Source organism: Mytilus edulis, chromosome 13 (genome assembly GCF_963676685.1).
Source record: "Mytilus edulis chromosome 13, xbMytEdul2.2, whole genome shotgun sequence".
Taxonomy (NCBI): Eukaryota; Metazoa; Mollusca; class Bivalvia; order Mytilida; family Mytilidae; genus Mytilus; species Mytilus edulis.
In genome coordinates, this window is record NC_092356.1 from 55,931,669 (window position 1) to 55,958,183 (window position 26,515).

The following is a 26,515-nucleotide window of genomic DNA, read 5'->3' on the forward strand; positions in this document are numbered from 1 at the left end:
TTTGAATTAAAGCCATGCATAAGCATGCAAGAAGTTGTAAAATTATGCAATTGAATATCAATGATTTTACTAAAATTAATCATGTAATACGATGTATGCAGCATTTTGCTAATAGTGCTCAGAACTTATAAAACTTGATGACTTGTGCATGCCTGATTAGTCCGATATTTGTCTTTTTGGGCATGCCCAGTTCTACAATTATCTGTACCCATTCATACCTGTCAAACGTCCATTTTCTGACCTGAGACGATTGATCTGATTTTCGAATCCCGTTAACAACCGTTGACAACCGCGATTTAATTGTTTTATGTATAACGTGATGAAACTCGTAAACGTCTGAAAAGCCATATATTTTACACATTCCATTAAAAATTTCTTGTTTTTGGCATTGACGTTACTAGCCCTTGACATTCTTTCTCAGTTAAAAAAAGCTTGTATAGACATTCAGTTGCAAATCCCTCGTAATTAAAAAGTTCATTATAACGATAAATCTAGAGATGCTCTAAAGAATCGGCTTCAACTGCTTTCAACATTTATATATATATACTAAAATATTTACCTTGTTCACAATGTTTGCCTGCATATCCACTGGGACAGTAGCAAAAGTAATCAGCTTTATTTGGTAAACACACTCCACGAACACATGGCCCAAATGCACAGACTTAAGAGAAGATGTATATTTTAAGTACGGCAATTAGCAAAACACACAATTCCTATCTTTCACAATAACATTGAAGTTATAATTAAATACTTTTGTCAGATCTAAATTATATAAGTATCTTCCACTGTTATAAAATTCACTAACTATAAATTGACAAAAAGAAAGAGAAATGTATATATTATTGATATACTTATTAGACCTTACTTGAACAATGCAACATTCATGTACATATGCTAAGGTTGGAATTTTTGCAAATAAAAATGGTCTTCAATCTATCACATTCTTCACAAAAAAAAATCATACATTTAATAAAACATTTAATGATGATGGTATTTAGCTGTATGCACACTATTAAACACTTGAACTAAAGGAAAACGTTATCATAACTTTTGGATCCTACAAGTCGACAAACGGTTCTGTTACGGTTCTGTTATGAAGCAAAAAAATCTCTGAACCATTTCAAATTTTGAACTCAGAGTCCGAATTATTAACTGAAACTTATAGCCAAATTTAATAAAATTGAGAATAAAAATGGGGAATATGTCAAAGAGACAATAACCTGACAATAGACCAGACAACAGCTGTATGGCTAATGTTTGTGTTATTTTTGAATCTCGGTCAATTTAAAAACAATCAGATGTGTTATTGCATTGAATGCAATGCAATTAATAGTCCAAACCACATTATTTTCTGACGAATATTCCATTTTTATGATACTTCTACTATAGTATACTTACTGTCAACGGCTGAACCTAGTGTGAAAACAAAATAATATTAAATTACACCATGCTTGTTAAGGAGGCTCGAGGGTATAAAAAATTCAGAAAAAATTAAACATTTGTTTTTCACTACAAATTTTATTGATTACCTTTTGTAGTTGTTACTTAATCATATGGTACAAAAATCATTCAAAACAATCAATTCGTGTTGGCCCCAGATGACATTTAAAATGTATACAACATTGAAAAAGTTCCAAATTATCTCCCTTTGGTGGAAAAATGCCTTTTTTTGGCTTTAAAATTGAAATATCTTTTTTAACTCATCGGTGACATATATTTTTTAATATAATTTCCATATAAGCTGTACTTAAACTAAATTATTGTAAAATTTGAGCGATTTCTGTAATAAATTTCTTTTTTTATTTCGATATTACCTATATTTCTCCTATTACTTCAACCACCTTTACAAAAATGTATGCTTCTTTCGAAGGCAGATTGTGAGAGCAAGTGAATGGCGACCCCACTTTTTTATTTTATTTTTCTATTAACTATAAGATAAAGTTCATTTATAGAAAAATATAGATAAATCCTATATAAATGATTTAGACCCGCGAACCCCCTTAAGTTAAAATTAAAGCTGGTACTATATACTAGTATAGTAATGATGGAATTCAGTTTTTTTCTTGATATACAACATTAGCTTAACATTGATATGTCGATTGACTAGTTGCATATATATTTATTGAGATACATTCCATACAATTATATACGTTCAGCAAAGAAAATGTTTAAACACTATTCCATCTAGCTTGCAAATTAAAAGTGTGTTCGATTTGGTCGGTCTGGTGAAAGGAGCTATTATAATCGGTGCGTTATGTCTTAGCCAAATTTAATATTTTTACGAACTATTAGAAACTTGTGTAATTGAATAAGCTAGTATTTAGAATGCCCAGTTGAAGGACGCCTCCGGGTGCGGGAATTTCTCGCTACATTGAAGACCTGTTGGTGACCTTCTGCTGTTGTTTTTTTTCTATGGTCGGGTTGTTGTCTCTTTGGCACATCCCCCATTTCCATTCTCAATTTTATACCTAATTTTATGTCGCTTTATTCGGAGTTAGTTTCTTAATATGTGGTTTTTGTTTATCTTAATTTTTTTTTATGTACACCAGTTTTGATAATTTTGATTGATTTCAATCCTATTACGTTTTTACAATATTATTGAATGAATAAGCATAACTCATTTGAAATATATATCCATCTTCTGAAAATAGTAAAATCACAAAAATACTGAACACCGTGATTAATTCCAAACGGAAATTCCCTCATCAATGGCAAAATCAAATGATACACACATCAAACGAATAGACAACTACTGTCATATTTCTGACTTGTTACAGGCATTTTCAAAAATGTAGAAAATGTTGAATTATCTTTATTGCGCTAAACCTCTCACGTGTTTGAAAGTCACATCAAATAATATAATATATTAATAACGATGCGTGAACAAAACAAACATAATAGGTAAAATAGTCAAAATATGGGTACAGCAGTCATCACTGTGTCACAATTTCAAAACAAACAAATATTTAACAAAAAATCACAAAAAGCATCTATCAAATTTAAAGACCTCATTCATTGCTTCGCGTGTTTGATGTCGGAAAATGTAAACGTCACAGGAGGAAATATGAAATAATTTTGTCGCTCAAAATATTTAAAAAAACCCATATAATTTCGCATGGGGAATGGTGGTATACAGGGTTAAAAAATCAAAAGTTATGCTAGAACTAATTTCAGAAACAGACCGAGATTTAAAATTATCAATAAGTTCTTTAGATTTTTTAATGTACATAAAATTATTATACATTAGAAATTTCGAATTGGTGAGATCACCGCAACCTTTTGGTGGGGTTCGTGTTGCTTAGTCTTTAGTTGTCTATGTTGCTTCTTGTGTACTATTATTTATCTGTTTGTCTTTTTCATTTTTAGCCATGACCTTGTCAATTTATTTTGATCTATGAGTTTGACTGTCCCTCTGGTATATTTTGCCCCTCTTTTAGATAGAATAACTAACATACGATAAAGGTATCTATGAAAAATTACAACATGACATTTGATTCAATGTTTTTAAGGAACTAGTCCTGAGTATACATAAACCTTGATCAATCTATTCTGAAAGGTTATCAATTTAACCTTTGTACGACCTACACGTATTGTGTTCATAGTTACTGACATTTGTTATTGTTCACTTCAATATTTGCACACCAAAATAACAACAAAGTTTAGTCTAGTCAAAGATAAGGACCTGGCAGTAAGTTTTGAGACCTTTACAACATTTCTGTAAATTAAACATGAGCTATTCCAATTGAAATTACAAGTCCCAGAGATTAAGGGTAAATATAGCCGGTATAAAATGTAGAATACTCACTGGTAGTCTTAACTGTAGTGGTGGCAGTAGTTGTGGTAGGTACAATCAAGACTGCAAAAAATGTTTCATAATATAAAAACGATGAATGTAAGATTTATAGAATAACTAATCGAAGAATTCAAATAGAGAAAAATATTCAACGAGTGACCGAACAACACATTAATTCACTAATGCGCGAACTCTGTTCGGTCACGAGTTAAATATTTTTCGATATTTGAATTCTTCAATTAGTTATTCTTTTTATTACATTGGAAAATGGCTTTTTAAAACAAAATTAATGTAAAACATGTAAGGAACTATATATTTTTTTTTATGCACAATTTGTTTTGATCCGCCGTTATCAACGTCTTGACAACGCCTATTGTTGTATGACGTCAGAGAATGAAATAACCACGTTTATTTCACGGTTTTTATTTAACGTACAATGTAATTCATTGCAACCAATGTAATAAGTGTATATATTGAAAAATCTCCGGCATTATCTGAAACTTCATGACATTTTATCTAATAATCCTTCAGAATAAACTTATTTCAATATCTGTTATTTAATAATTACGAATATCTTTTATATGCAGACAAAACTACATACACTATATTTAACATGTTTTATATAAACATTTCTTTTGTTTATGTATGCTAACGATCTTTGATATTGGATTTACTGTATATATCTTTTAGGTTATTTTTAAAATAGGATTGTATCACTTTGACAAGTCTCCAGCGTATTACTCATAATAGCAATACATTTGCTCCAGCTGTAACAAATATTGTATATGAACTAGTTTTGCGTGGAATACTTCATAGCTTGTGTCTCCTGCATCTATTTACGCTAAACCACAATCGTGAGTCCATAAATTGTTCTGTGAGAGTTTTATTTAGTCTCAAACTCTTAAGAAGTTGTGTTATAATTGTAAATGTTTTAAACAATATAAAGACAGTAGAACAACGATGGGCACAACGACAGGTGTCCGTTCTGTCTTCAACCCAATGTAATGTAAAACAAAAATCAGAATAGGTCATTTGTCAAACGATATCAAATGATGTTTGTTTATTATATATACCTTGTTCATAACTCTATGAATAAACTCGTCATAGATACCAGGATTGAAATTTTGTATTTGCGCCAGACGCGCGTTTCGTGATAACGTTCGAATAAAAAAAGTTGCAAAGCCTAAATACAAAGTTGAAAAGCATTGAAGACCAAAAATTCCTAAAAGTATTGCAAAATACAGTCAATAATAGAGTATCAAACACACAGATGCTAAACAATAAAATTGAGAATGGAAATGGGGAATGTGTCAAAGAGACAACAACCCGACCAAATAAAAAACAACAGCAGAGGGTCACCAACAGGTCTTCAATGTAGCGAGAAATTCCCGCACCCGGAGGCGTCCTTCAGCTGGCCCCTAAACAAATATATACTAGTCCAGTGATAATGAACGCCATACTAATTTCCAAATTGTACACAAGAAACTAAAATTAAAATAATACAAGACTAACAAAGACCAGAGGCTCCTGACTTGGGACAGGCGCAAAAATGCGGCGGGGTTAAACATGTTTGTGAGATCTCAACCCTCCCCCTATACCTCTAACCAATGTAGTAAAGTAAAACACTATTAAGGTTATGTTTATACACACATACCTTCACAACGAGAGCCAGTATACTGGGATTGACATTTACAGAAATATCCACTGTGGTCATAGAAACAATGTCCTCCATGTTGGCATGGCGATCTTCCACACCCTTTTTAAAAAAAATATGATAAGACTATTGTATTCATCTGAGATAACTTGTGTAATTCAATATGAAACAAAATTCATGATTGGGTGAACCATAACGTCAAAATGAGATAATCAGGTATTTCAATTTTTCAGTGGAAAGACCGTTTGTTTTTATTGTGAATAATGTTTTTTTAGCCCGCCAAATGTTTTTCTAGTGCTGTAGTTTTGTTTCAAGAGATATCGGTTAGTTTTTTGTATTAATATCACACTGTCTTTACGCTTTTGATACTGACGCTGTTTAACCGAATACTTTTTGTGTAAAATTTTTCTCCCCGAAAATTGTTTTTCTTGTTATGAGATCTCCTTCGCAATCGCCAAAGAAAGCGACAAATATAGTTTTCCACTATGCTTATTATATCCTCAGGATGTTATGTTTTATTTTGACCGAAGCTATCCGAGGGTTATTCCCACTTATGCATTTGATAGAAATGATATGCATTTATAACTGGTATACCACAAGTGATAGAGACCTAGAATATTTTAATTTGATGTCCTTGGTCCAAAAAAAGGAAAGAAAATCAGGTCATGGTCAGAGGTCAAGATCATATTCTTTACTTAGATTTGGCTTATGTTCACTTCTTTTCAAAAACTGTATAAGATATCGACATACTAAATTGTTAGTTGCAACATGTCGTAACACACACATTTGGTTGAAAATCAGCTATCAATTGACACTGAAAATGACATTTTAAAAGATTTTAATATTTTTAGATCACATAGATCTTTTAAAGTAGAAAAACTTGTCAATTGTTCTCTGAAAAATGGTTTTCAATTGTTTCAGGACTATTCTTTCGATTAAAGTTAGATCGTTGTAAAATTTTGTTTTTTGTTTTTTAATATTGTGGAAACGTAGATTGCAATAACGTTGTACCGAATTACTCTGAACTTCAAGAGTAAAAATCGTGACAAGCAACCAATCATTCAATCAAAAGTGGTTATTGTATATAGCATATTGCAAAAGAATATTTATATTAATTTCTTTTCTAGTTTTGCATTAGAATAGTAAAAAACGCGTCACTAATCAAACTACATTGTAAAACATAGGTGTCTTACTCCTTAATGTTTAACGCAGCAGAAAAATATAAGTTATACTTACAGTCTTTTTCTGGAAAATAAGATTTCCAATATAATTTTTATATTACTGCAACAATTCTTAGACTTTTTTTAAAATTATCATCACTTATACGATACTAGTTCTATAAGTTTCATGGCTTTTGCGTTCAAGTTTTCTATGCGATTTTATAATTTTGTATGCAGATTTTGAGAAAACATTTAAATCCAGTATCACCCAGGCCTCTTACCTCATTTAATAGAAATACCTAAATGTACAGTAATTATATATAGGAAGATGTGGTATGAGTGCCAATATTTAAATAAGGGTTATGAACGTTACGCGCACAAGGGTGTCACTTGCTCAGAAGACACCCTTTCCGAACTAAAATAAGATATCATTGTTAAGTAACTCTCTGTAACCTCACTGTTTTGGTAAAAATAAAAATCATTCAAAGTACAAAGTTTTTTCCCAACAGTAATATACGGATGTAGCTAGATTTGGCGCATGTTTGTTTCGAAGTATTGATTATACTGCTCTTCATATCTTCAGAACTTAAATGAATATAACTTTGGTTCGTCGGGCAACTTAGTTTTTGTTTGTAAATCAAAAGCAATCTAAACGTCCAAATAGGTTTACACCTAATTAAATACTTGCACGTTAAGTTTGATTTAGTGTGAGAATCATATACAAAATACCTGTTATCACAACTGTTGCAGCTGAAAAATGAAAAAAAAACCACATAACAATTAGACAAGCAGTTAATTAAAAAAATTATATTCTACAATTCAAAAAGCACACACAATATGTCCTTAAATCAATATTAATTGCATTTAAGTTTATCAAGAATGTTTTAATACAATTTTGAAATTGCCTTTAAAAGTTTCTTGCAAATGTATCAAAATGAAAATAACGGACCAAGAAAAGCGTAATTTTGCCATATACATTGCACAAAATTTGAGGATTACTATATAGTCTTTCCCCCTAACATGCTAAAGTATATTCTAAATTATGAAGAAATCCAATTCATATAATATGTTCAACTCTCAATTAACTATTCGATCCATCTCACAATAAAAAAAATAATATGTACCTGTTGTTGCGACTTGACGCTCTAAAAAAAGAAAAGAAAAAATGTATGAAATGTTATGATTATTTCAGATGTCAAATATTATTTCCTATTTTCATTTTGTATCTTTTTTGTATTGCCGCTTATACTTCTTTGATGGTAAGTGTGTAAACCTCATCGCGATACAACATCCAGACTTATACATAAATCATTAGAGAAAAGACATATTGGTGTATAGCGAAATATGTCTGTATGATGTCTTCATTGAAATAAGCATGGCCTGAATCCGGTTTTTTTATGTTCAGATTACGCATTTTGTTTCCCATTTTTCGGAATAGAACTTTTTTTATTATATTAAAAGTTCACTTTATTTTTATTTCATTATAAACTACTGTAACAGACAATTCTGATTCCAGTGATAACTAGTTTATTGAAAGTATCTTTATTAAAAAATACCACCACACACTAAAGGTCACTTATGGATAGTCCCTCAAAATGTTGGTTGCATCCAAAATTACATTAGAGTAAATTATCCGGGTTAACACTGAAATGTGATTAGATACCTTGACAATGTATGTGATACATTCTGTCAACAAATCAAAGGTCTGAAGTCGGTTTCACAAAAGAACTAACGACTAAGATAGATCGTAAGTTATGACAATTCAGTGTACTTACGATTAATCTTAGTCGACTCAAGAATTTTAATTAAAGTTGTAACTAAGACACTCCAATAATATATAATTCATATTCGGGCCTCATAGAGGCTATGGGCACGTATTCCCTGTTAGTGCCCTATATTCCTTTCGCCAAACAGCTTATATGGTTAAACACACTGACAGGGAATATGAGCCCATAACACCAGTGATAATCCCGAATACCATATATGTTTACGAACCTGTAAATATCATTTGAGCTTAGACTTAAAAAAAAACCACACACACATATTGATTATTAAATATCACGGTTTATAAAAAGAACCATTGATTCATAAATGTCTTTGAATTTCTTTATGAAACAAAGTTTTACTGTTGCTACTATACTGAAGAAATACGAATACCTATCATTTGGTTTAAGGTGGATGATTGTCTCATTGGCAACAATACCATATCTTCTTATTCTGATATCTATATTTGTAAAATTTCACATAGCCATCCGTAAGAAATATAATTTGAAATAAATATAGAACAAAGGTAAATGATAGAAAAATTAAATTACTTTCGCATATCACTCCGGTATATCCAATACGACAAGCACAATATAACTGCCTGCCATCGTGGTAACAATGGCCACCGTTAAGACAGGAATGTGAGTTACATGCTGTAAATATAAAATATTATCCAATTAATTCATTTAGTTGTATTCACTGTTTTTTCTATAACAATACTGATAAAAGTAGTATTGATAATAAATAGTAACAATAATCGTAATAAAATAAATAAAAATAAAACGTTTTTACAATAGTATCAATATAAATAATATTGATGGTATTATTGTGAGAAGATATATTCATAAAACTGTCGAATGTACAGCTGCCAAGTTATATATCAGTAGTATTTTTTTAAAGGATCAATCAAAAGTCAACAAATGTTATACTTCCAATGTCTATTGTTGACCACACTGATTTCGGCTTTCAAAGTACGTATTGCGGCGCCCTGTACACGTCTTCATGAGTTTTGGACCTAGTTTGTCCTGTTTAGAGTCACACTGACAATGTCTACACAAGTTATTGAGACTGTAAGGCTTTCGGATTTACACACTTAACAGGTCTAGATATATTATAGACCACATATCTCTTGGTCCTCAATGCTCTTCAACTTCGTACTTTATTGGGCCTTTAAACATTTTTTCGATTCGAGCGTCACTGATGAGTCTTTTGTAGACGAAACGCGCGTCTGTCGTAAATATAATTTTTTAGTCCTGGTAACTATGGTGAGGTTATTTGAGTTAAACATTGACAATGTCAACCCAATGTTCCTATTGAAATACACAGAACACATAATGCACAACGCAGCTTGTATCCAATATCTCCCGTCGAGATATACACCAACAATGTTTTAATAAATTATAGACCAAATGTCTCTGCTGGAGATACACATTGATATCTACATATGTTATTGACTCAGTGACTTCTTTGTTAAAACAATATATTTGCTATGTTGGTTTTAATTTCTAAATATGACGTCAGTAAAGATAGCAACGTTGCAAACTCGATGGGCAAACGTCTGTATCGTGTTAAAACATATTAAAGTTTGCATATCTTTATTTTTGCTGTATGTTTTACGTTACGACAAACTTTCTAAATGTAACACTTATTTCATCATCGTTAATGTGAACATAATATCTTTACAAATAACAGTAAATTTTTTAATGCACACTTTTAAGGTCGGAAATAGAATTTAAAATGTTGTACTTATTTTGATATCGTCGCTGGGCTTCCAAAAAGTAGTAAATAACTAAGTTTTCAAGAACAAAAAATCTCAAAAATCTGTTTTAAACATAAGGCTGAAATTGATGCTTCCAAAATGTCGTTTGGTAACTGGAACATTTAGTAAATTGCCGTGGAATAAAAACTTTCACATTTCTACATTACACAAAATTTAAACTTAATATGTTAACAGAGAATTAAAAAAAAAAGTTAATGAATTTGACCCCAAAAACCCATGATACTACGTATACAATTTTCATGTTTACATACAACATTGTGGAAGCAAACTTAACATACAATAGAGATTAGCCATTTTTTCATATTTAAAATTTATTTTTCGATAAGTCTTGCTGTATGCTATTTTGGAATATCAAAGATTTCTGTTCGCCAAAACTATTTGTGTCAAAACGTAGTTTAAGTCATAAATGACATACAGAAAATTTTGAAAGCCCATGGATATAGAACACTGACGTGTTAATGAAAGTTTTTTCAATGATTCTTTTAAAATTCTGTATGTTGAGCTAAAGACGATTGAATATACACGATAGTGACCAAATTGAAGTTGACAATTTTGTAAAATATTATGCAACTCACACTTTATTTTAGACAAAAGCACCCCATTGAGCGGAATCCATAAAAAAGGCCATACAAATATGTTTGTGTGTGAATCAAATTCTTATAAAAAGGGTCTCACAGGCATCCCAAACACAGTTTAAAACTGTTCTTTAAAAATATAAATTAAAAAAAAAGTCAATGAACATTAAAAAAAAAAACCAACCGGGATGACATATGGAATTATTTCTTTGTACCGTATCGTAAAGTGTAAATAGTAATCTAATTGAGCAGCATTAAATTTTAGGTGCGATTATGTTGTCTTTTCATAACTTATTTTTAAATTGCTAACAGTAAGACTTTAGCGACATATAGTATGTTGTTTACTCACGATTTGTTTCTATTTGTGATTCAGCTACAATGAAATAATTAGTAATGATAAATATAAAATGTAATCGAAATTATTTCAACATCCAAGTATAAGCCACTGTCACACATTGGTGAAATGCCTTCGCAAAATTTGTCCTTTTGATCGAAATAGATAAAATAGTTTGGTAAGGACATACAAACAACTTTCTACCAAAGGACAAAGATGTGAATAGTTATAGATGCGCATCCTTAACCAGTGGATTAACACATAACAAAATTTCCTATAAAAAAGTTTAACTAAGGTTAGTTATGTAGTTAAATACTGTATCCAGCTTAAATCAAGCCGTAAGTTTTCTCAATTGAAAAGTTTAAAATTTATTATCATTCAGAACGTTAAGGCAGCTATACGTTTGGTTTTTACTTTACTTGGTCGTAGATATTTGGTAGTCTTATTCCCATGGACTTTAACTTTGTACTTTGTTGTGCCTTCAACACTTTTTTAATTTGGGCATGATAAATACATCTTATGCAGACGAAACGCGCGTCTGGCGTACAAGATGTTTATATTTGTATCTATAATGCGCTTATTTGTTTACTCCATCGTCATTAGTCTATGTCATATCGCATCGGCAATCATACCACATCGAATATTCCATATGAATGACAACCATCATGCTGTTAGGAATGACTGGATTATCTACCTTCAGATTAAATCTCATAATAAAATTGTGTAGATTATATTAATCTATTGCGATCAAATGTAACCATTAAATAGAGTAAAGACTTCTATGCAATAGAGGGAGATATGCTCTACGGTAATCTGTACGATATTCCCGGGCTTATTTCCTACCATTATTTCCTTGATTGAGGATTGCTGCTCACAAGAAAGCTATTTAACCAAGAGTTCCAAAGGGTTAAATTGAATTCATCTCTCAGTAAATTTTACAGACAGCATCACGAGTTGGTTGACCGTTATGGAATAACCGTTTCACAGATGATATCGGATATGTTCATTAAGTCGTAACTACAACCCCGTGCTCCTTTCGCAAATGTGACCTTCCAAGTGAGACTATTTACCAGGTTTTTATAATCATTACCAACACGACGGGTGCCACATCTGGAGCAGAATCTGTTTACCCTTCCGGAGCACCTGAGATCACCCCAAATATATGCCGTGATTCGTGTTGCTTAGTTTTTTTGGGTTTTCTATGATGTGTCTTGTGTACTATTATTTGTCCTTTTTTCTTTTTTTCTTTTAGCTATGACGTTGTCAGTTTATTTTGGATCTTATGTGTTTAAATGTCCGTCTGGTATCTTTCGTCCCTCTTTCTTGGTTTTGAGACTATTAACAATGCCACTGATCGAAACACATACGTGTTATTTATTTAACTAAAAAGATATTTGGCATCAAAGTTTCTTTATTAACTGCATTCCAGAAAATTGCCTTGTACGTTTATAAATATATACGATTCCATAAAAAGAGTTTATAAAGCTTACATATTTGACAATGTGTTCCTATATAACCTGTTCTACATTTACAATGATGATGACGGTGATCTAACTCGCCTCCATGATAGCATTTCGGATTCTCTGTAAAAAAACCAATTCTTTATTATCAATAAATGAATATCTAGAAACACTGTAAACTGTCTCCAATGCTCTTCAACTTCATACTTTATTTGGCCTTCGTAGCTTTTTGGTATTCGAGCGTCACTGATGAGTCTTTTGTATACGAAACGCGCGTGTGGACTATAATACAAATTTAAGTCCTGGTATATATGACGAGTTATTTGAACTAGTAATACATTTTCATCATTTTTTCATTCTTAAATAATAGTTTTTTTTGGTTTTGTATTTCAATCTTTTTGTGTTTCATTGTTTTTAGTAAAATACGAATTCACATGAGACTTTTTTTCTACATTAACACATATATTTAAGTCTATGTTATGTAATATGACTGATTGATATGATTGAATGCCACAGAGCCATACAACTTTCATAAATATAACATGAATACACACAGAGAGACGGACACACAGAAAAAGAGGCAGACAAAATTGCTGTGTTTTTTTCCCCATTGTTTTTGGGAGATAAAAGGTGTTAATGTTAAATATATTAAAAATCTAGCCAGAATAATTTCCCGCCAAATTGTCCATGTCTTAAACTAAAAAAAAAGCACACTAACCCTTCATTTTTTTCATTTATATACTATCACTCTATAACAGTCTTTTATTTTGTACCAGAGTAGCGAAAAACATTAAGAGACTTACCACAATGTGGTTCTGTCCAATCTGGTTCACAGACACAGTCGCCATGAACATTTTTTGTTCCATGTGTACATGCTAAAACAAAGCGACATTGAGTCATTAAAAGACTGACATAGATTTACAGCGCATGGACATGATTATCACATGTCTATCTCTTGGAAATAGCGTTTTGTATGGTTGATAAAAACTTGATCAATGACATTGTGGCTATTGTATTATATATGAACAAACCTATTTCGCATCTATTATGACACAATTGACAGCAAATAGAATATTACAAATTCAATTAAAAAAATATATGAAGTAGTCGTTGACCATTTAACCTGCATGCTATGACGTGTGTAGCTTTTGCAAAATGAATAAAAATACATCAATAAAAGGATTTCCTTAAAAGAAGGAGTTTTTTTTTTTTTTTTTAATATTAAACATATTTTATTAACAATCACCTGTTACATCAACCCTCAGTTGCCCAGGGAAGCAACTAAGGGGGCCCCAATTTTTACAGTCTCATTTGTCGGGGAAAAGCAAATGAGAAAAAAAAAACTCCCACTATAAATTATTAACATCAACCTTTATAAATATTATCTATCCTTGTACAAATGTACATGTACCTGCAATCAATATCGATCTATATATCTATACATCTCACCATATATAATTATTTGAATAAAGTTTGTTTTTTATCTTCATTTATTTCTCACAAAGGCTACCTGTATTTATTAAGCAGTTTCAATTTTATCGTACATCAAGTCTTTTGTTATGTTAATTTCGATTACATTAAATTTCTGGTCGAGTAATCATTTACCACGTGCGATTTGTTAAAGGGATGTGTAGTTCATTCATAAAAAAAAATGGATTAATGATTTTGATTCCCAATAAGGATTAATATCAAAGATATGGTGAGTAAATATTTGTTTATAATATGAACCTGTTGATACAACATGTCTTGTTACAATTAGATGATATACATGAATATATACACAACAGAAATTACATGTAGGGAGTTGCGAGCAGTGTACATATTATTATTCAATCAGTATCAAAGAGGTCATTGATCTGACCTGACCATGCAAAATATATATTTATATACAAAAAATGTCACACATAGTAGAAAAGGCTTCGATTTTCGTATTCGGTTTAAAATATTTGAGCAGAAATTGCATTTCATGTTTTATCATATTTAAAATCACCAATTTACTTATCCCTTTCTTTTGATATTTTGCGATATTTCTAGTTTTCCAGATAACCCATTTCGTGATTAAAAGCACCGTATCTAAAATTTGGGTATAAGATGCATCTGCATTAATGACCCCAAAAATTATACTTGTTTCCGATTTTTGTAATTTTTGGATATTTAATTTTGAACAAAATTCCCTTATTTTCTCAAAAATTTCCCGCCAAACGTCTTCCACCAGTTTACAATAAATAAAAAGATGAAATAGTGATTCTTTTTCATTGCAAAAGTGACACTTCCCGTTTGAGCGATTCATTTTTTGTAACCTTTCTTCAGTGTAAATTATATTATGTAGTAACTTCCATTGAAATTGTTTAATTTTCCTGTTAGCTAAATTCTTATTCAAAGTTTCCCAAATGTAATCCCATGGTAGTTCATTCCCAAAATGTAAATTCCACTTCAACTGACTATTTGGAGCTGTTTTATTCTCATAAAAGTATCTAATATCTTTAAGGCATAATTTTTTGGCATCAACGACAACTCCATTTTTTATAAATTGACAAGAATTTATTATTTTTATAGGTCCATCAGAATTACTATGTATACTAGAGTCTGTTTTTAAAACGTCAATTTGTTGAGGTGTTAACGAAGATTTAATGCGGCTATATTGTGCAATCCAATTCCTTTTATCTTTAAGACTGTTAAAAATATCAAGGGATGTTTTAAAGGATTTATTGTTTAAGTCCCATATATCTTTAATTTTTTTTATTCCACTGGAGGCAAAATTTGCATAATATAATGCATGTCCCTTGAACTTCAATTTACAATTGCCGAAAATATTTTCCTCTAAAAGGTCCTCTTTCGTGACCGATTTTTGGATTTTCTGTAAGTCAGTCCAGGAAATTAAAAGTTCTTTATAATATTTGGACATTTGTATTTGCTTAAAACATGTAGTGTCCGAACAAGAACATATAAAAAAGTCTGTATCATATTTTTCGTCTAGTGACGTTAACCAGTATTTTCCTATTGCATTCCATTTTTGTGTTTTTGAGTTGACAATACTGTACATACTTTTCACTTGTTTTGATTTAATAAAGTCCCTTAAGTTTATCATTCCTATCCCCCCTTTTTCTTTCGGTAAACAGCACACTGTTCTAGCGACTTGGTTTGTTTTCCCATCCCATATAAAAGACCATATAATATTATTTATTTGTTTTTCGTATATATCCGGGATACCTCTCATTTCAATTTCGTATCCAATGACGGACAGTACAAAGGATTTAATAATTAAGACTTTTCCCGTAAATGTAAGATCTCTTGATTTCCAAACTTCCATACAGCTTTTTATTTTATTTATTTTTTCTAACCAAATTTGATCTAAGTCCACCCCGTATCCATGTAGTACCCCTAATGCTTTCACAGGACGCTTAGACCATTTAATTTTGTTAAATTTTGGTTTTTTATTTCGCCACTTGCCTAAATACATGCCAACAGTCTTATCCATATTCATTTTAGCCCCCGAAGCATTTTCGTACAGTTTTAAAGTTTTAAATGTTTCTTCGATAGACTCCTCGCTTTTATTAAAGAGTTGAGTATCGTCAGCAAACATATTTAGCTTTGTTTCAATAAAGTCCCCAGTTCTAGTAGGAAGTTTTATTCCTTTTATATTAGGATTGTTTCTAATTGATGCTGCAAGTGGTTCTGCTTGCAGGATATATAACATCGGGGCTATTGGGCAGCCTTGACGAATTGAACGGGTTATGCCTACGAATCTAGAAGTAAACCCATTCGTATGAATGCACGTCTTAGCGTTAATGAAAAGCATTTTTACCCAACTCCTGAATTTTTCCCCAAACCCAAATTTTAATAAGCAAAAATCGATCCATTCCCATTCCGCCCTATCAAATGCTTTTTGTTGATCTAAAAATAATATCGCACCCTCCTCATCTTCTAATTCACAAAAATCTATAACATCTTGTAATAATCTATTGCCTTGAAAAATGTTGCGCCCTTTGACAAACCCTTTTTGATCGAAATCAATTATTTGCGGTAATACATTTTTTAACCTTTCCGCGAGTACTTTGGAAATAATTTTATAGTCCGTGTTCAAGAGCGTTATAGGACGCCAATTTGTTATGTCTTCTCTCTCCCCAGACTTAAACATAAGCGTTATCATACCTCTGTATTGAGATTCACAGAGCAAATTGTTGTCAAAAATTTCCTTAATAACCGCCCCGAAGTCGTCACTTATCAAATACCAATACGTTTTGTAAAATTCATTCACAATTCCGTCTTCCCCAGGAGATTTATCAAGTTTCAAAATTTTAACGGCCTTACTTATTTCATCTAAAGATATTTCCATTTCACATATTTTTTTATTTTCCTCACTTAGTTTATGATCTATATTTTGTAATAGGTTTTCTGCAGCATCCCTATCCCAACCCTCGGATGTAAATAATTGTTTGTAAAAAGACACTTGTTCTTCTAAAATAGATTCTATATCGTCCTTATACCTTCCGTCTGAACCTTTTATTCTAGTCCATAATTTTTCAGCACCCCTCTTTTTTTCGAGTTTAAAGAAGTACCCTGTTGATTTTTCGCCTTTCTCGTACCAGTTAACCTTAGACCTAATTCTGACTGCCTCGGCTTTTTGGGCATAATAATCTTTAATTTTTACTTTCAAATTATTTAATTCGTTTTCATTATTGGTAGGATGGGTTCCCGTAATATTATCTAACCTTTTTTCCCACTCCCTTATTTGTTTTTCTGTTATGTTTAATTGCTTTGCAACTTCTATAGTTATACTTTTTATCTTTATCTTAGTTTCCTCCCACCATTCTAGATTATTTTCGAAATGATTTTTTTTTAATTTCCAGTTCCCCCAAAAGCTTTCGAACGTATTTCTAAATAAATCCGATTGAATAACTGATGAGTTCATTTTCCACGTTCCGGGACCGCGTTCTGGTTCATTCGTTTTTAATTTCATGAACACACCGTCATGGTCACTGAACGGAAAATAAACTAATTTTACCTGTTGTGATTTATATTGAAGCTCACTACTTATAAATATATAATCAATTCGTGACCTTGAATTACCCCGGCAAAAAGTATATTGTTTTTCTTTAGGGTATTGCTTTCTCCACACGTCTATTAACTCATTATGTTCAACAAAAGTTTTTAATTCATGTGATCCTATGTCGTCTCGTAAAGGCACTGGTTTTCGATCTAAATTTTTAATAAGAGCACAATTAAAATCTCCAAGAACGACATTTCTATTATTGTTATCAATAAGTATGTCTTTTTCAAAAAATGATTTTCTGTCACCCGCCAGATTAGGAGCATAAATATTGTAAATAAAAATCCCGTTATTACCTGGGGTTTTAACATGCACCGAAATTGTTCTACCAATACTATCCCGGCCGGTTTCAGTAATTTCAAATTTAAATTTTTCAGAAAAAAGAATAGCTACCCCTTTTGAATTACTTGATCCATGATTCCAAAAACTCTCCCCCTTCCATTCATTTTTCCATTTCGTTGCGACATCGCTAGAGCTATGTGTTTCTTGTAAGCATATTACATCAATGTTTTTCTTTTTACACCAATAAAAAACGGCATTTCGTTTTTTATTGTCTACCATACCATTGACATTTAAACTAACAATAGATATAGACATAATACAAAGTTATATAGTGAAATAATGCTTTCTTTTGTTCATTCATTTTACGTTCTATATAATATATATATAAAAAAATATTTATACACAAATATATGAATAGAAAGTCTCAACAAATTTACAATCGTAATATTCTTTTCTTAGATATGACACCGTCACAGTTGACTGGGGTGAGCATACACCCGTAACCGTTATTTTAACTATAATTAAGTAAACCACTTTATTCATTTTTCCAACTTGTGAACTAGGCCGAAACCCACATGGGTTACTAAAAATAATCATGGAATTTTTGTTTTCTTCGATCAAAACTGAAAGTAAACATGTTGTATACTCTACTTTTTCATGTTTTTGACAACACATTTGCAGTTTCATCGTGTAAGTAACGTTAGTGAACATACACAAGTTACAATAATTCATTGAAATATTAATCAATTTTACATTATAGGGTCGTAGTACATGACATAGCCCACGTGTGTCCATGTAAATAAAGATAAACATAGGAATTTTACAAACTGTTTAAAAATAGCATTGATTTGAAAATTGATGACAAACGTGATTTATACAGATGCATTATAGCAATTTAGATTTTGGCTACAATAAAAAAAAAATCATGTACTATATATATTATGAATAGTTAGTTAACATGATTTTGGCATCTTGGTAACTTGCTTCTCGCTTGAGCCTGGAGTGGAACTTGAACTTCGATTACGTTTTTTACTCGGGGTTTCATATTCACCTTCACACTTTGAATTTATAAAGTCCTCAAAAATATTTTCCATCAATTCTATACCGGATTTGCTGATATGAACCCCACTTGGGTCATTCAAGTCAAACAGTGCACGGAACGGTGTTTTGTTTGGAGCAAATTCGTCCCATAGATCAATATATTTTAGCACTTGACTTTTTACACAAAGTTTTTGTGTAAAGCTATTGACAGACTTCGCTGCTGTATTTAATGCTTGTATAGAGCTGCCCTTACCTCGTCTGGGTAGAATGCTACAGATACCAATGCGTGCATTTGGGTATTTGGTTTTTAATGTATCTATGCATGTCGTAAGGTTTGCTGTTATTTGCTCGGTGTCACTTCTGTGCTTACTGATGTCATTTGTCCCTAATGATAAAATCACATTAGCAACATAGTCAGAATTTACTATATTGTCAGATTGACAAACAAGTTTATCGATTTGATCAAGGGTGGTGCCTGATACCGCTATATTATTAATACTTGGGTCCTCAATTCTAATGCGACTGCAATTTGATGCACCAAATATTACTGTTTCAGAGGTTGGGAGGGTAGCGTTTGTTTGTTCAAACACAGTTTCAGTTGTTTTGTTTAATTCAACAATTAATTCTTCTGAGTTGTTATCCTCGGTAAACGAGTCGTTTTTATTGGCGTCTCTGCCTTCCTGAATGTCATGTACATAGTCGCCATACATTTCTTGGTCATCAGTCTGACAATCCCTTTGTATATGACCTTCCTTCCCGCACCGATAACATAGTTTTTCGGAGTGGGGACAATCTTTTATTGTGTGTGTGGTACTATTACATCTATAGCATTTGCGTGCCGCTTGATTTTGACGGGAGGGTTTGTTTGTACATCGATAAGAAGGATGATCTGTTCTCGTACAGTACGGACACTCTGTCCTGTTATTGTCTGCGAACATCCTGACACTAAATCTCCCGAATTTGGTTGCGGTTGGAATAATTGGGATACAGTTTGTTAATTGCACATAGCGTGTGCCGGTCTCGATATTTGTATCTTTAATTAGACCTCTGCGGAGGGACCCCTGCACAACATCACCAAATTTTGAAAGATGGCCACATATTGTTACGTCACTCATTTCACACGGGGCATCTTTTATAGTCACATTAGTAACTTGCTGTTCTACGTCTACCATTCTGATGTAACGGTTTTTCAAGTTTATCCCTCGAGTGAGTAATGTATGTTTTGTGTTCTGATCGTGTACTGTAACTATACATTCTTTCTCCGTAATTTGTATGGTTTGTATTTCGTTTTGGTCTACCAGAGTTTTTAGTTCATTTAATACATCAGTATGTGTAATACCCTTGGTGAAACTAATACCGAAGTGAATAGATAAGTGTCGTTTGATTTGAGCTTTATGAGCGTCTACCGCCATTATGAAAACATGTAAACAACTCACGGGTTACTCACAAAAACACAATATATCTTCTCAAGTTATAAGGTTCCAGCAAATAAATCTATGGATTCTAGAGACAAAGTCATTACCACTATTATAATCCACAAATATCTGCCACAAGATGAGTAAATTAATGGAAATTCAATTTTTTACTCAGAGCTCTGAAAACCTGGACTTGGCACATCAAGGGCACATAACTCATCCAAGAAGGAGTTTTTAGTATTACTAAAATGATGGGTTATTAGTTACTCAAAGTGTTCCCGAAATTTGCTTTAACACAATTAAAAAAAATTCATAATAACGGAAACATACATAATTTTCAATGTTTTCATCTCATTTTGTTTGTCTGCGGTATTGTCTGTTTTGACTTGGTAGTTCAGTATTTTTGTTATACTTTTTCTTCGACATATGATTAGTGGTTGTCACTCAGAATCTACTGACTTTTTAATTAAAATAAATGTCGACTTATTCATAGATATACTAGTAAACCTGAATTGTTTTACATCGTCATTTTGGGGTCTATGCGGTATGGTCTTTGTTCATTGTACAAGGTCGTACGGTGACCTATAGTTGTTAATTTCTGTGTCATTTTGGTCTCTTATTTATTAATATGAGGCAGGTATTACGTGTGAATGGGGACGAAGTTTGTTTAAATTATTTTTTTTGTAAAATATTTGTTAAAAAAAGAAACGGAAATACCGTAACGTTTCCGATTTTGGTTCTGTTGTTAGGCAGCAACCATTTGATTTTCTGGGGGGGGGGGGGGGGGGGTATGGTTTTTTTTTGGGAAAAAAAGTTTGTTTCCATTTTTTGGAGAAAAAATAACTTGTTTTCGATTCTGAGGAGAAAAAAAAATTGTTTGTTTCACCCTCAGCTGCCACTATTATGCCAAAAAAATTGTTTTCGACTTGTCACGAAAAAAATTGTCCAGAAAAAAAAACCCATAGCCCCCCCCCCCCAAAAAAAAAAATCAATGGTTGATGCCTTAGGGATTTTACTTGTGACGATATTTAAGTTATGACGTGATGTTCAATGTAAAAAAAGAAACGCAATGCATCAGGTAACGTTTATTTATACCAAAGACAAAGGTGATTTAAAATGAAATATTGGTATTGTGTTCCTTGAGTTCCTATATTTTACTAGACTAATCAAAGTCTCACGACAAAAAGACCGGAAGAAGGAAGTAGAGTTATGTGTTCTGCGCAGATCCGGAAATTAAAAAACGCGACAAAACAAAAATTGAACGATTTTGAGTTCATTAGTACAATGAAAAATTCGGAAAATTTTCCCGATTTTTTTTTTTATTATTATTGAATTTTCTACTGTTATAGGGGACTTCGTCCTCATATTAGCTATCTGATGATCATAACATTTAAATGGCTACCTTCCCCGTGCCTTGCAGTCCTAGCGCACTCTGTGTTCAAGACTGAACAAAAGATGACGAAGAGAGCGATACCACACTTTATCATACTGATTCAAGTTTCTGTAATAAAAAAATGGGTAATTAAGTAAAGAGCAAATGATACACATAAAATTACAAATAATGAACAATAAGAAAAAAATCACGGACACGACATTGCATTTAATGCTACATTTTAATGTTAAATCGACATAAGTCTACAATCAACAAAAAGCAACAAAAAATTAATACATGTTTACTTAATGTAAAGTATAAAACGTGTACTGCATTTATAATGAGAGATTGTACATGGTTCAAATAAGAGTATTTATGGATTACCAGAATTAATCTGAATTAAAATTTTTGTCTATAAGTAAAGATGAGTAAAAATGTATTTACAAACCGGAAACTAAACCCTCAATTTGAATGTTTCCAACGACAAAGAACAAATGTAATTCTTGAACGGAATACAGGAAAAGGTATGAAATTGAGATTTGTCTGTGTGTACTGGTCCAAAACTGCACGAAAAAATCCTTAACCTTGAAGTACAAACAAGAATAAGGAAGGAGTGATGCAAGCCATTAAGGGTAAAACTATAAATAAACTCATCATAGATACCAGGATTGAATTTTGTATTTACGCCAGACGCGTGTTTCGTCTACAAAAGATTCATCAGTGACGCTCGAATCCAAAAAAGTTAAAAAGGCCAAATAAACTACAAAGTTGAAGAGCATTGAGGACCAAAATTCCTAAACATTTTGCCATATACATCGAAGGTAATCTATTCCTGAGGTAGAAAAGCCTTAGTATTTCAAAAATTCAAATGTTTTGTAAACAGTTAATTTATAAATATGACCATATCAATGATAATTCACGTCAGCACAGAAGTGCTGACTACTGGGTGGTGATACCCGCGGGGAATTAAAACTCCATCAGCATTGGCATCGACCATGGATATAATCTTGACACTCTTTTGTATTATAAAGTTTTGCATAAAGAGCAAAGATATCAAGAGAACATTCAATACTCGGAATAGAAGTCAAACTAAAAAAGGTAGGTAAAAAGAGCGGATTACGACGAAATGATAAAGTTCACAAAACACTCCATAGAAAACTACAGACCGAGTTACACGAACGCCACCAAATACAGGGACGATCTCATGGGTTCTGCTAATAATCTGTTCTGTTAAGCTTGTTATGGTGGCATTTTAGTGTCCTCAAAATACGCTAATCAAATGACGTTTGGTCAACCAATATTTTCAATAATATTCGAAAACCACAAAGCATAGAATTTTCAAGGATTTTACAAGGTATGAACTTAAAACAATGTTCTATACAAAATGTATTCGGTAAGACTAATTCTGGATTGACTGATAACATATTTGACCTAGATACTTAAATTTAAATTGCATAAGATTATTAAAAGAAAAAGAATTGAAAATTTTAGAGTTATATCTGACTTGAAACCATAACCCTTGAAAACATAGTAACCCTTGACAATAGTTGTACGAAACGTATCATATCTCTTTTGTTTGGTATGCTCTGTGAAAATGTAGTAATTTAAAAATGAAAAAGTGTATAATTTAAACTTCCTTAGGCAGGATATACAGTGCATTTGAAATAAATATCAGGGGTATTGCCCGTATAAGAATAGGAGGATGTGGTATGATTGCCATTGGTACATCTCTTCATCAGAGACCAAATGGCGTAGAAGTAAACGTATGGCCTTCACCAAGGAAGTTCATTTTTCCTAAAAACTATATTATAGCGAATGTATTGGCCGCTAAATTGAAATGTTTACAAATTGAAATAATCTGATTTTTAAGGGAAAAAAAATAAAAAAAAATACCAACACTAAAAGTAAATTAAAAAGTTTGAAGTTCACTAAAAACTTAAATAAATCAAACATCATCAAGCAACGGAACGGAACGAGTGAAATATAACTTCCATATTTATTAACCGCGCAATGGCTTACAATATACATGGAAAGAATTACAATATACATGTAAAGACTTACAATTCCGCCCTATTCCAGTGAGGCACTTTAATAAAGCCTTATCAGTGTTAACATTAGGTTCGTGATTATTGATATCTGAAGGCGTCCATAACAGGCCAAGGTAGTTTAATACTTCACGTGAGAAGTCGTATTTCATTTGAAAGAATATCATTGATAAAGTTGAAATACTGTGGATTCATTATAATTCGTATGATATCAATTTTCGTTGCCAAAGGTGAACCACAAGTTCAAATGTTCAACGAATTACAGATTTTCTATAGGGTGTGTAGGCTGCGATAAGCAAGACGACGAAATCAAAATCAACGAAAATGCAAGTTTTCCTTAACCCACGAAAATAAATGAATTAACAGTAGTTCAAATGAAAAAAAGTTTTTACTGTAAAATTTAAGCACAGATACCGAATACCATGTTAAATTCAAAATCAGAAAGTCAATAGTAACTAAGAAAATTAAATGCTATCAACATACGGAACAAGTTTGAAACAACTGTCATATTCTGCATTATTTTAATTTCACCTAACACACAGTGCATAATCACTTAATCTTATTTATCATATTCAATTTTTATTGAAAATATTTCTACTCGACGGATCTGACTGCCAAAATGTCTTTAATAATATGTCTATATAAAAATAAGATTTGTCATGATAACCAATTAGCCAACTCTCCACAAGAGACCAACTGATATAGAAATTTGTATATTTATAAAATTTAACACTATAGGTCACCGTACGGCCTTCAATGTGAGCAACAAGCATACCGCATAGTACCCTATAATATGCCTTTACTGTTTAGATAACGAACACTTTATCATGGTATGTAAAAGCCTAGATAAGAATATTCAGTAGAAATTGAATGTTTGATATCAAATGATATAACCCCCAAAAGAGTGCATGAAAAACACAAAGCCGTAACGAAAACATCTTTGGTTACCATTACACCACCAAACCTTTGTTAGAAATGTATACGTTCCCGCATTTTAAGACACTGGTATGGAGAACTCGAACACGAATCAAGAAATATTTAAAATCGTAAACACTTAAAATTTAAAAAAAAGCAGAGTAGCCAACCCAAAGGATTTTTCAAATTGCTACAAACTACGAGGAAAGTCCTAAACATAAAGTCCCTAAGCAAATGGTAAAATCAAAAGTTCAAACACACAAAGCGAATAGATAACAACTGTCATATTCCGACTTGGTGCAGTCATTTTTTTAAGTAGCGAATAGTAAATTGAACCTAGTATTAAAACTAGCTAAACCTCTCACTTGTATGACAGTCGCAACAAATTATATCATATTTACAACGATGTGTGAACAAATCAAAACAGACATAATAGGCAAAATTGTCAATAAAGGGTACAGCAGTCAGCATTGTGTTATTATCATAATCACTATCAAAACAAGCAAATATGCCATCAAAGACAAACAAACAGGCATAAAGACAAACAAGAATACCAAAAAACTACCATAGCCCAATAATTTCAAATGGATATTGCCAAAAATAGACTTAAAGGGTTAAGCAATAAGCAATAATTTACAAAGACAAAGAAAAAGACACGTTATTAAGATGATAAAGAACGTCAGTACCTAGAATCTATGGTTCAAGACAATCGTGTATTATTTGTGATATTGATACGGGAATATTTATCAACAAGGTATAGAAATCTTACGATGATCTTTTTTTTTTAGAAAAAAAGGACGAGATATTCTTTGACATACACCTGGTTCATCGACTTTCTGCTTAGACACTGATGATGGTTTACAATAGCAGATTCAAGCTCTTGAATACCGAATGAGTTGGGGAATGGGTATACCATATGCAGGTGAAGTTGGTATATTGCTACTAAGGTGGGGAAATTGATAATTTAAAAATTGAAATCGCCTCGTTTGTCATTGATTCTGGTACTGAGATGACCGTTTGTGTCAAATTCGAGGTATATGTCTAAAAATAAGCCAAAGGAAGCCGTGTCAATGTGTATTTGTTACAATATTTATGGTAATTTTTCATGTCATATAATACATGAAATATACATGTAGGTGCTATTGTACCTTCTGAATTTTTCGAGTTCAATGTTTTCCTGCCTTTGGTTCCAAAAGCGTTAAATGACAACAAGAAGAAAACAGGTTAAAGTTTATCAAGATGGACTAAGTCGAACTTTTACAGAACACTGTTATCAAGAATGACATTAAGTTCAGGTCTAAATACTGAAAACAAATCATTTGCATGTACTATATTAAGCATAGTTAAATTTGACACATATTAGGAATACACAAAAATGGAGCTACTGTAAGATAAAATTCAGATGATCAACTACGAATGTAAATTTATTTTAGATATATTTTTGGATGTACAATATAGGAAATTGCTTCACTACACGTACGGTGCGAATCTTTAAGTTTAAGTCATTGTAAACAATATTTGAAGTTTTAATTAATAAACTGTTTTTTGATTACTTGTTTTTAAATTTGGCAGGAAAGAAAGAACACCAAGAAGGGGAACAGCAATTTTTTTTTCGATAGTCTGACAGTATGGGTATTTGGGATCAGATCAATGAATTTTGGTTGCGTTGGATCACTCGTTGGATGAGCACTGCCAGTCAAATTTGAAACTGGATACATCTATCGTGTAGTCATTTTGTCGTAATGACTAATCTGAACCAGGAAAGAGAGCTGAAATCAAAACTACCCATATGTGTTGGTCAGCAATAAGAATCAATTGATCGATATGTTTATTTCTAAATTCAAGAGAGAAATGTTTTCGTGTTCTTTGATCTCA

The 26,515-nt window shown here is 31.9% G+C and overlaps 1 protein-coding gene and 1 long non-coding RNA gene across 2 annotated transcripts; both read right to left on the minus strand.

Annotated features, from left to right (window-relative positions):
• Positions 1–558: 558 nt before the first annotated feature.
• LOC139502277 (uncharacterized) lies at positions 559–6,695 on the minus strand. Its single transcript, XR_011658772.1, has 5 exons — positions 6,684–6,695; positions 5,448–5,549; positions 3,806–3,856; positions 1,399–1,413; positions 559–661 (listed from the first exon to the last, which is right to left on the minus strand). It is a non-coding gene; the product is annotated as an uncharacterized lncRNA (long non-coding RNA).
• A 531-nt stretch (positions 6,696–7,226) lies between these two features.
• On the minus strand, positions 7,227–23,869 carry LOC139502278 (protein delta homolog 2-like). Its single transcript, XM_071291709.1, has 8 exons — positions 23,742–23,869; positions 21,711–21,809; positions 13,324–13,395; positions 12,551–12,643; positions 11,076–11,099; positions 8,923–9,024; positions 7,732–7,752; positions 7,227–7,357 (listed from the first exon to the last, which is right to left on the minus strand). The coding sequence occupies exons 2-8, from the start codon at positions 21,793–21,795 to the stop codon at positions 7,299–7,301; spliced, it is 456 nt and encodes a 151-aa protein (XP_071147810.1). The 5' UTR covers positions 21,796–21,809; positions 23,742–23,869; the 3' UTR covers positions 7,227–7,298.
• Positions 23,870–26,515: the final 2,646 nt, after the last annotated feature.

Bases quoted from the DNA above. Each gene is read 5' to 3' on its own strand.
- LOC139502278 (XM_071291709.1), bottom strand. From the start codon at position 21,795: ATGATAAAGTGTGGTATCGCTCTCTTCGTCATCTTTTGTTCAGTCTTG. The intron at 12,644-13,323 runs GTAAGTCTCTTA...GTTTTTTTACAG, and splicing joins TTGGACAGAACCACATTGTG to AGAATCCGAAATGCTATCAT. The intron at 7,358-7,731 runs GTACATATTATT...TTCATTTTTCAG, and splicing joins GCGTCAAGTCGCAACAACAG to CTGCAACAGTTGTGATAACA.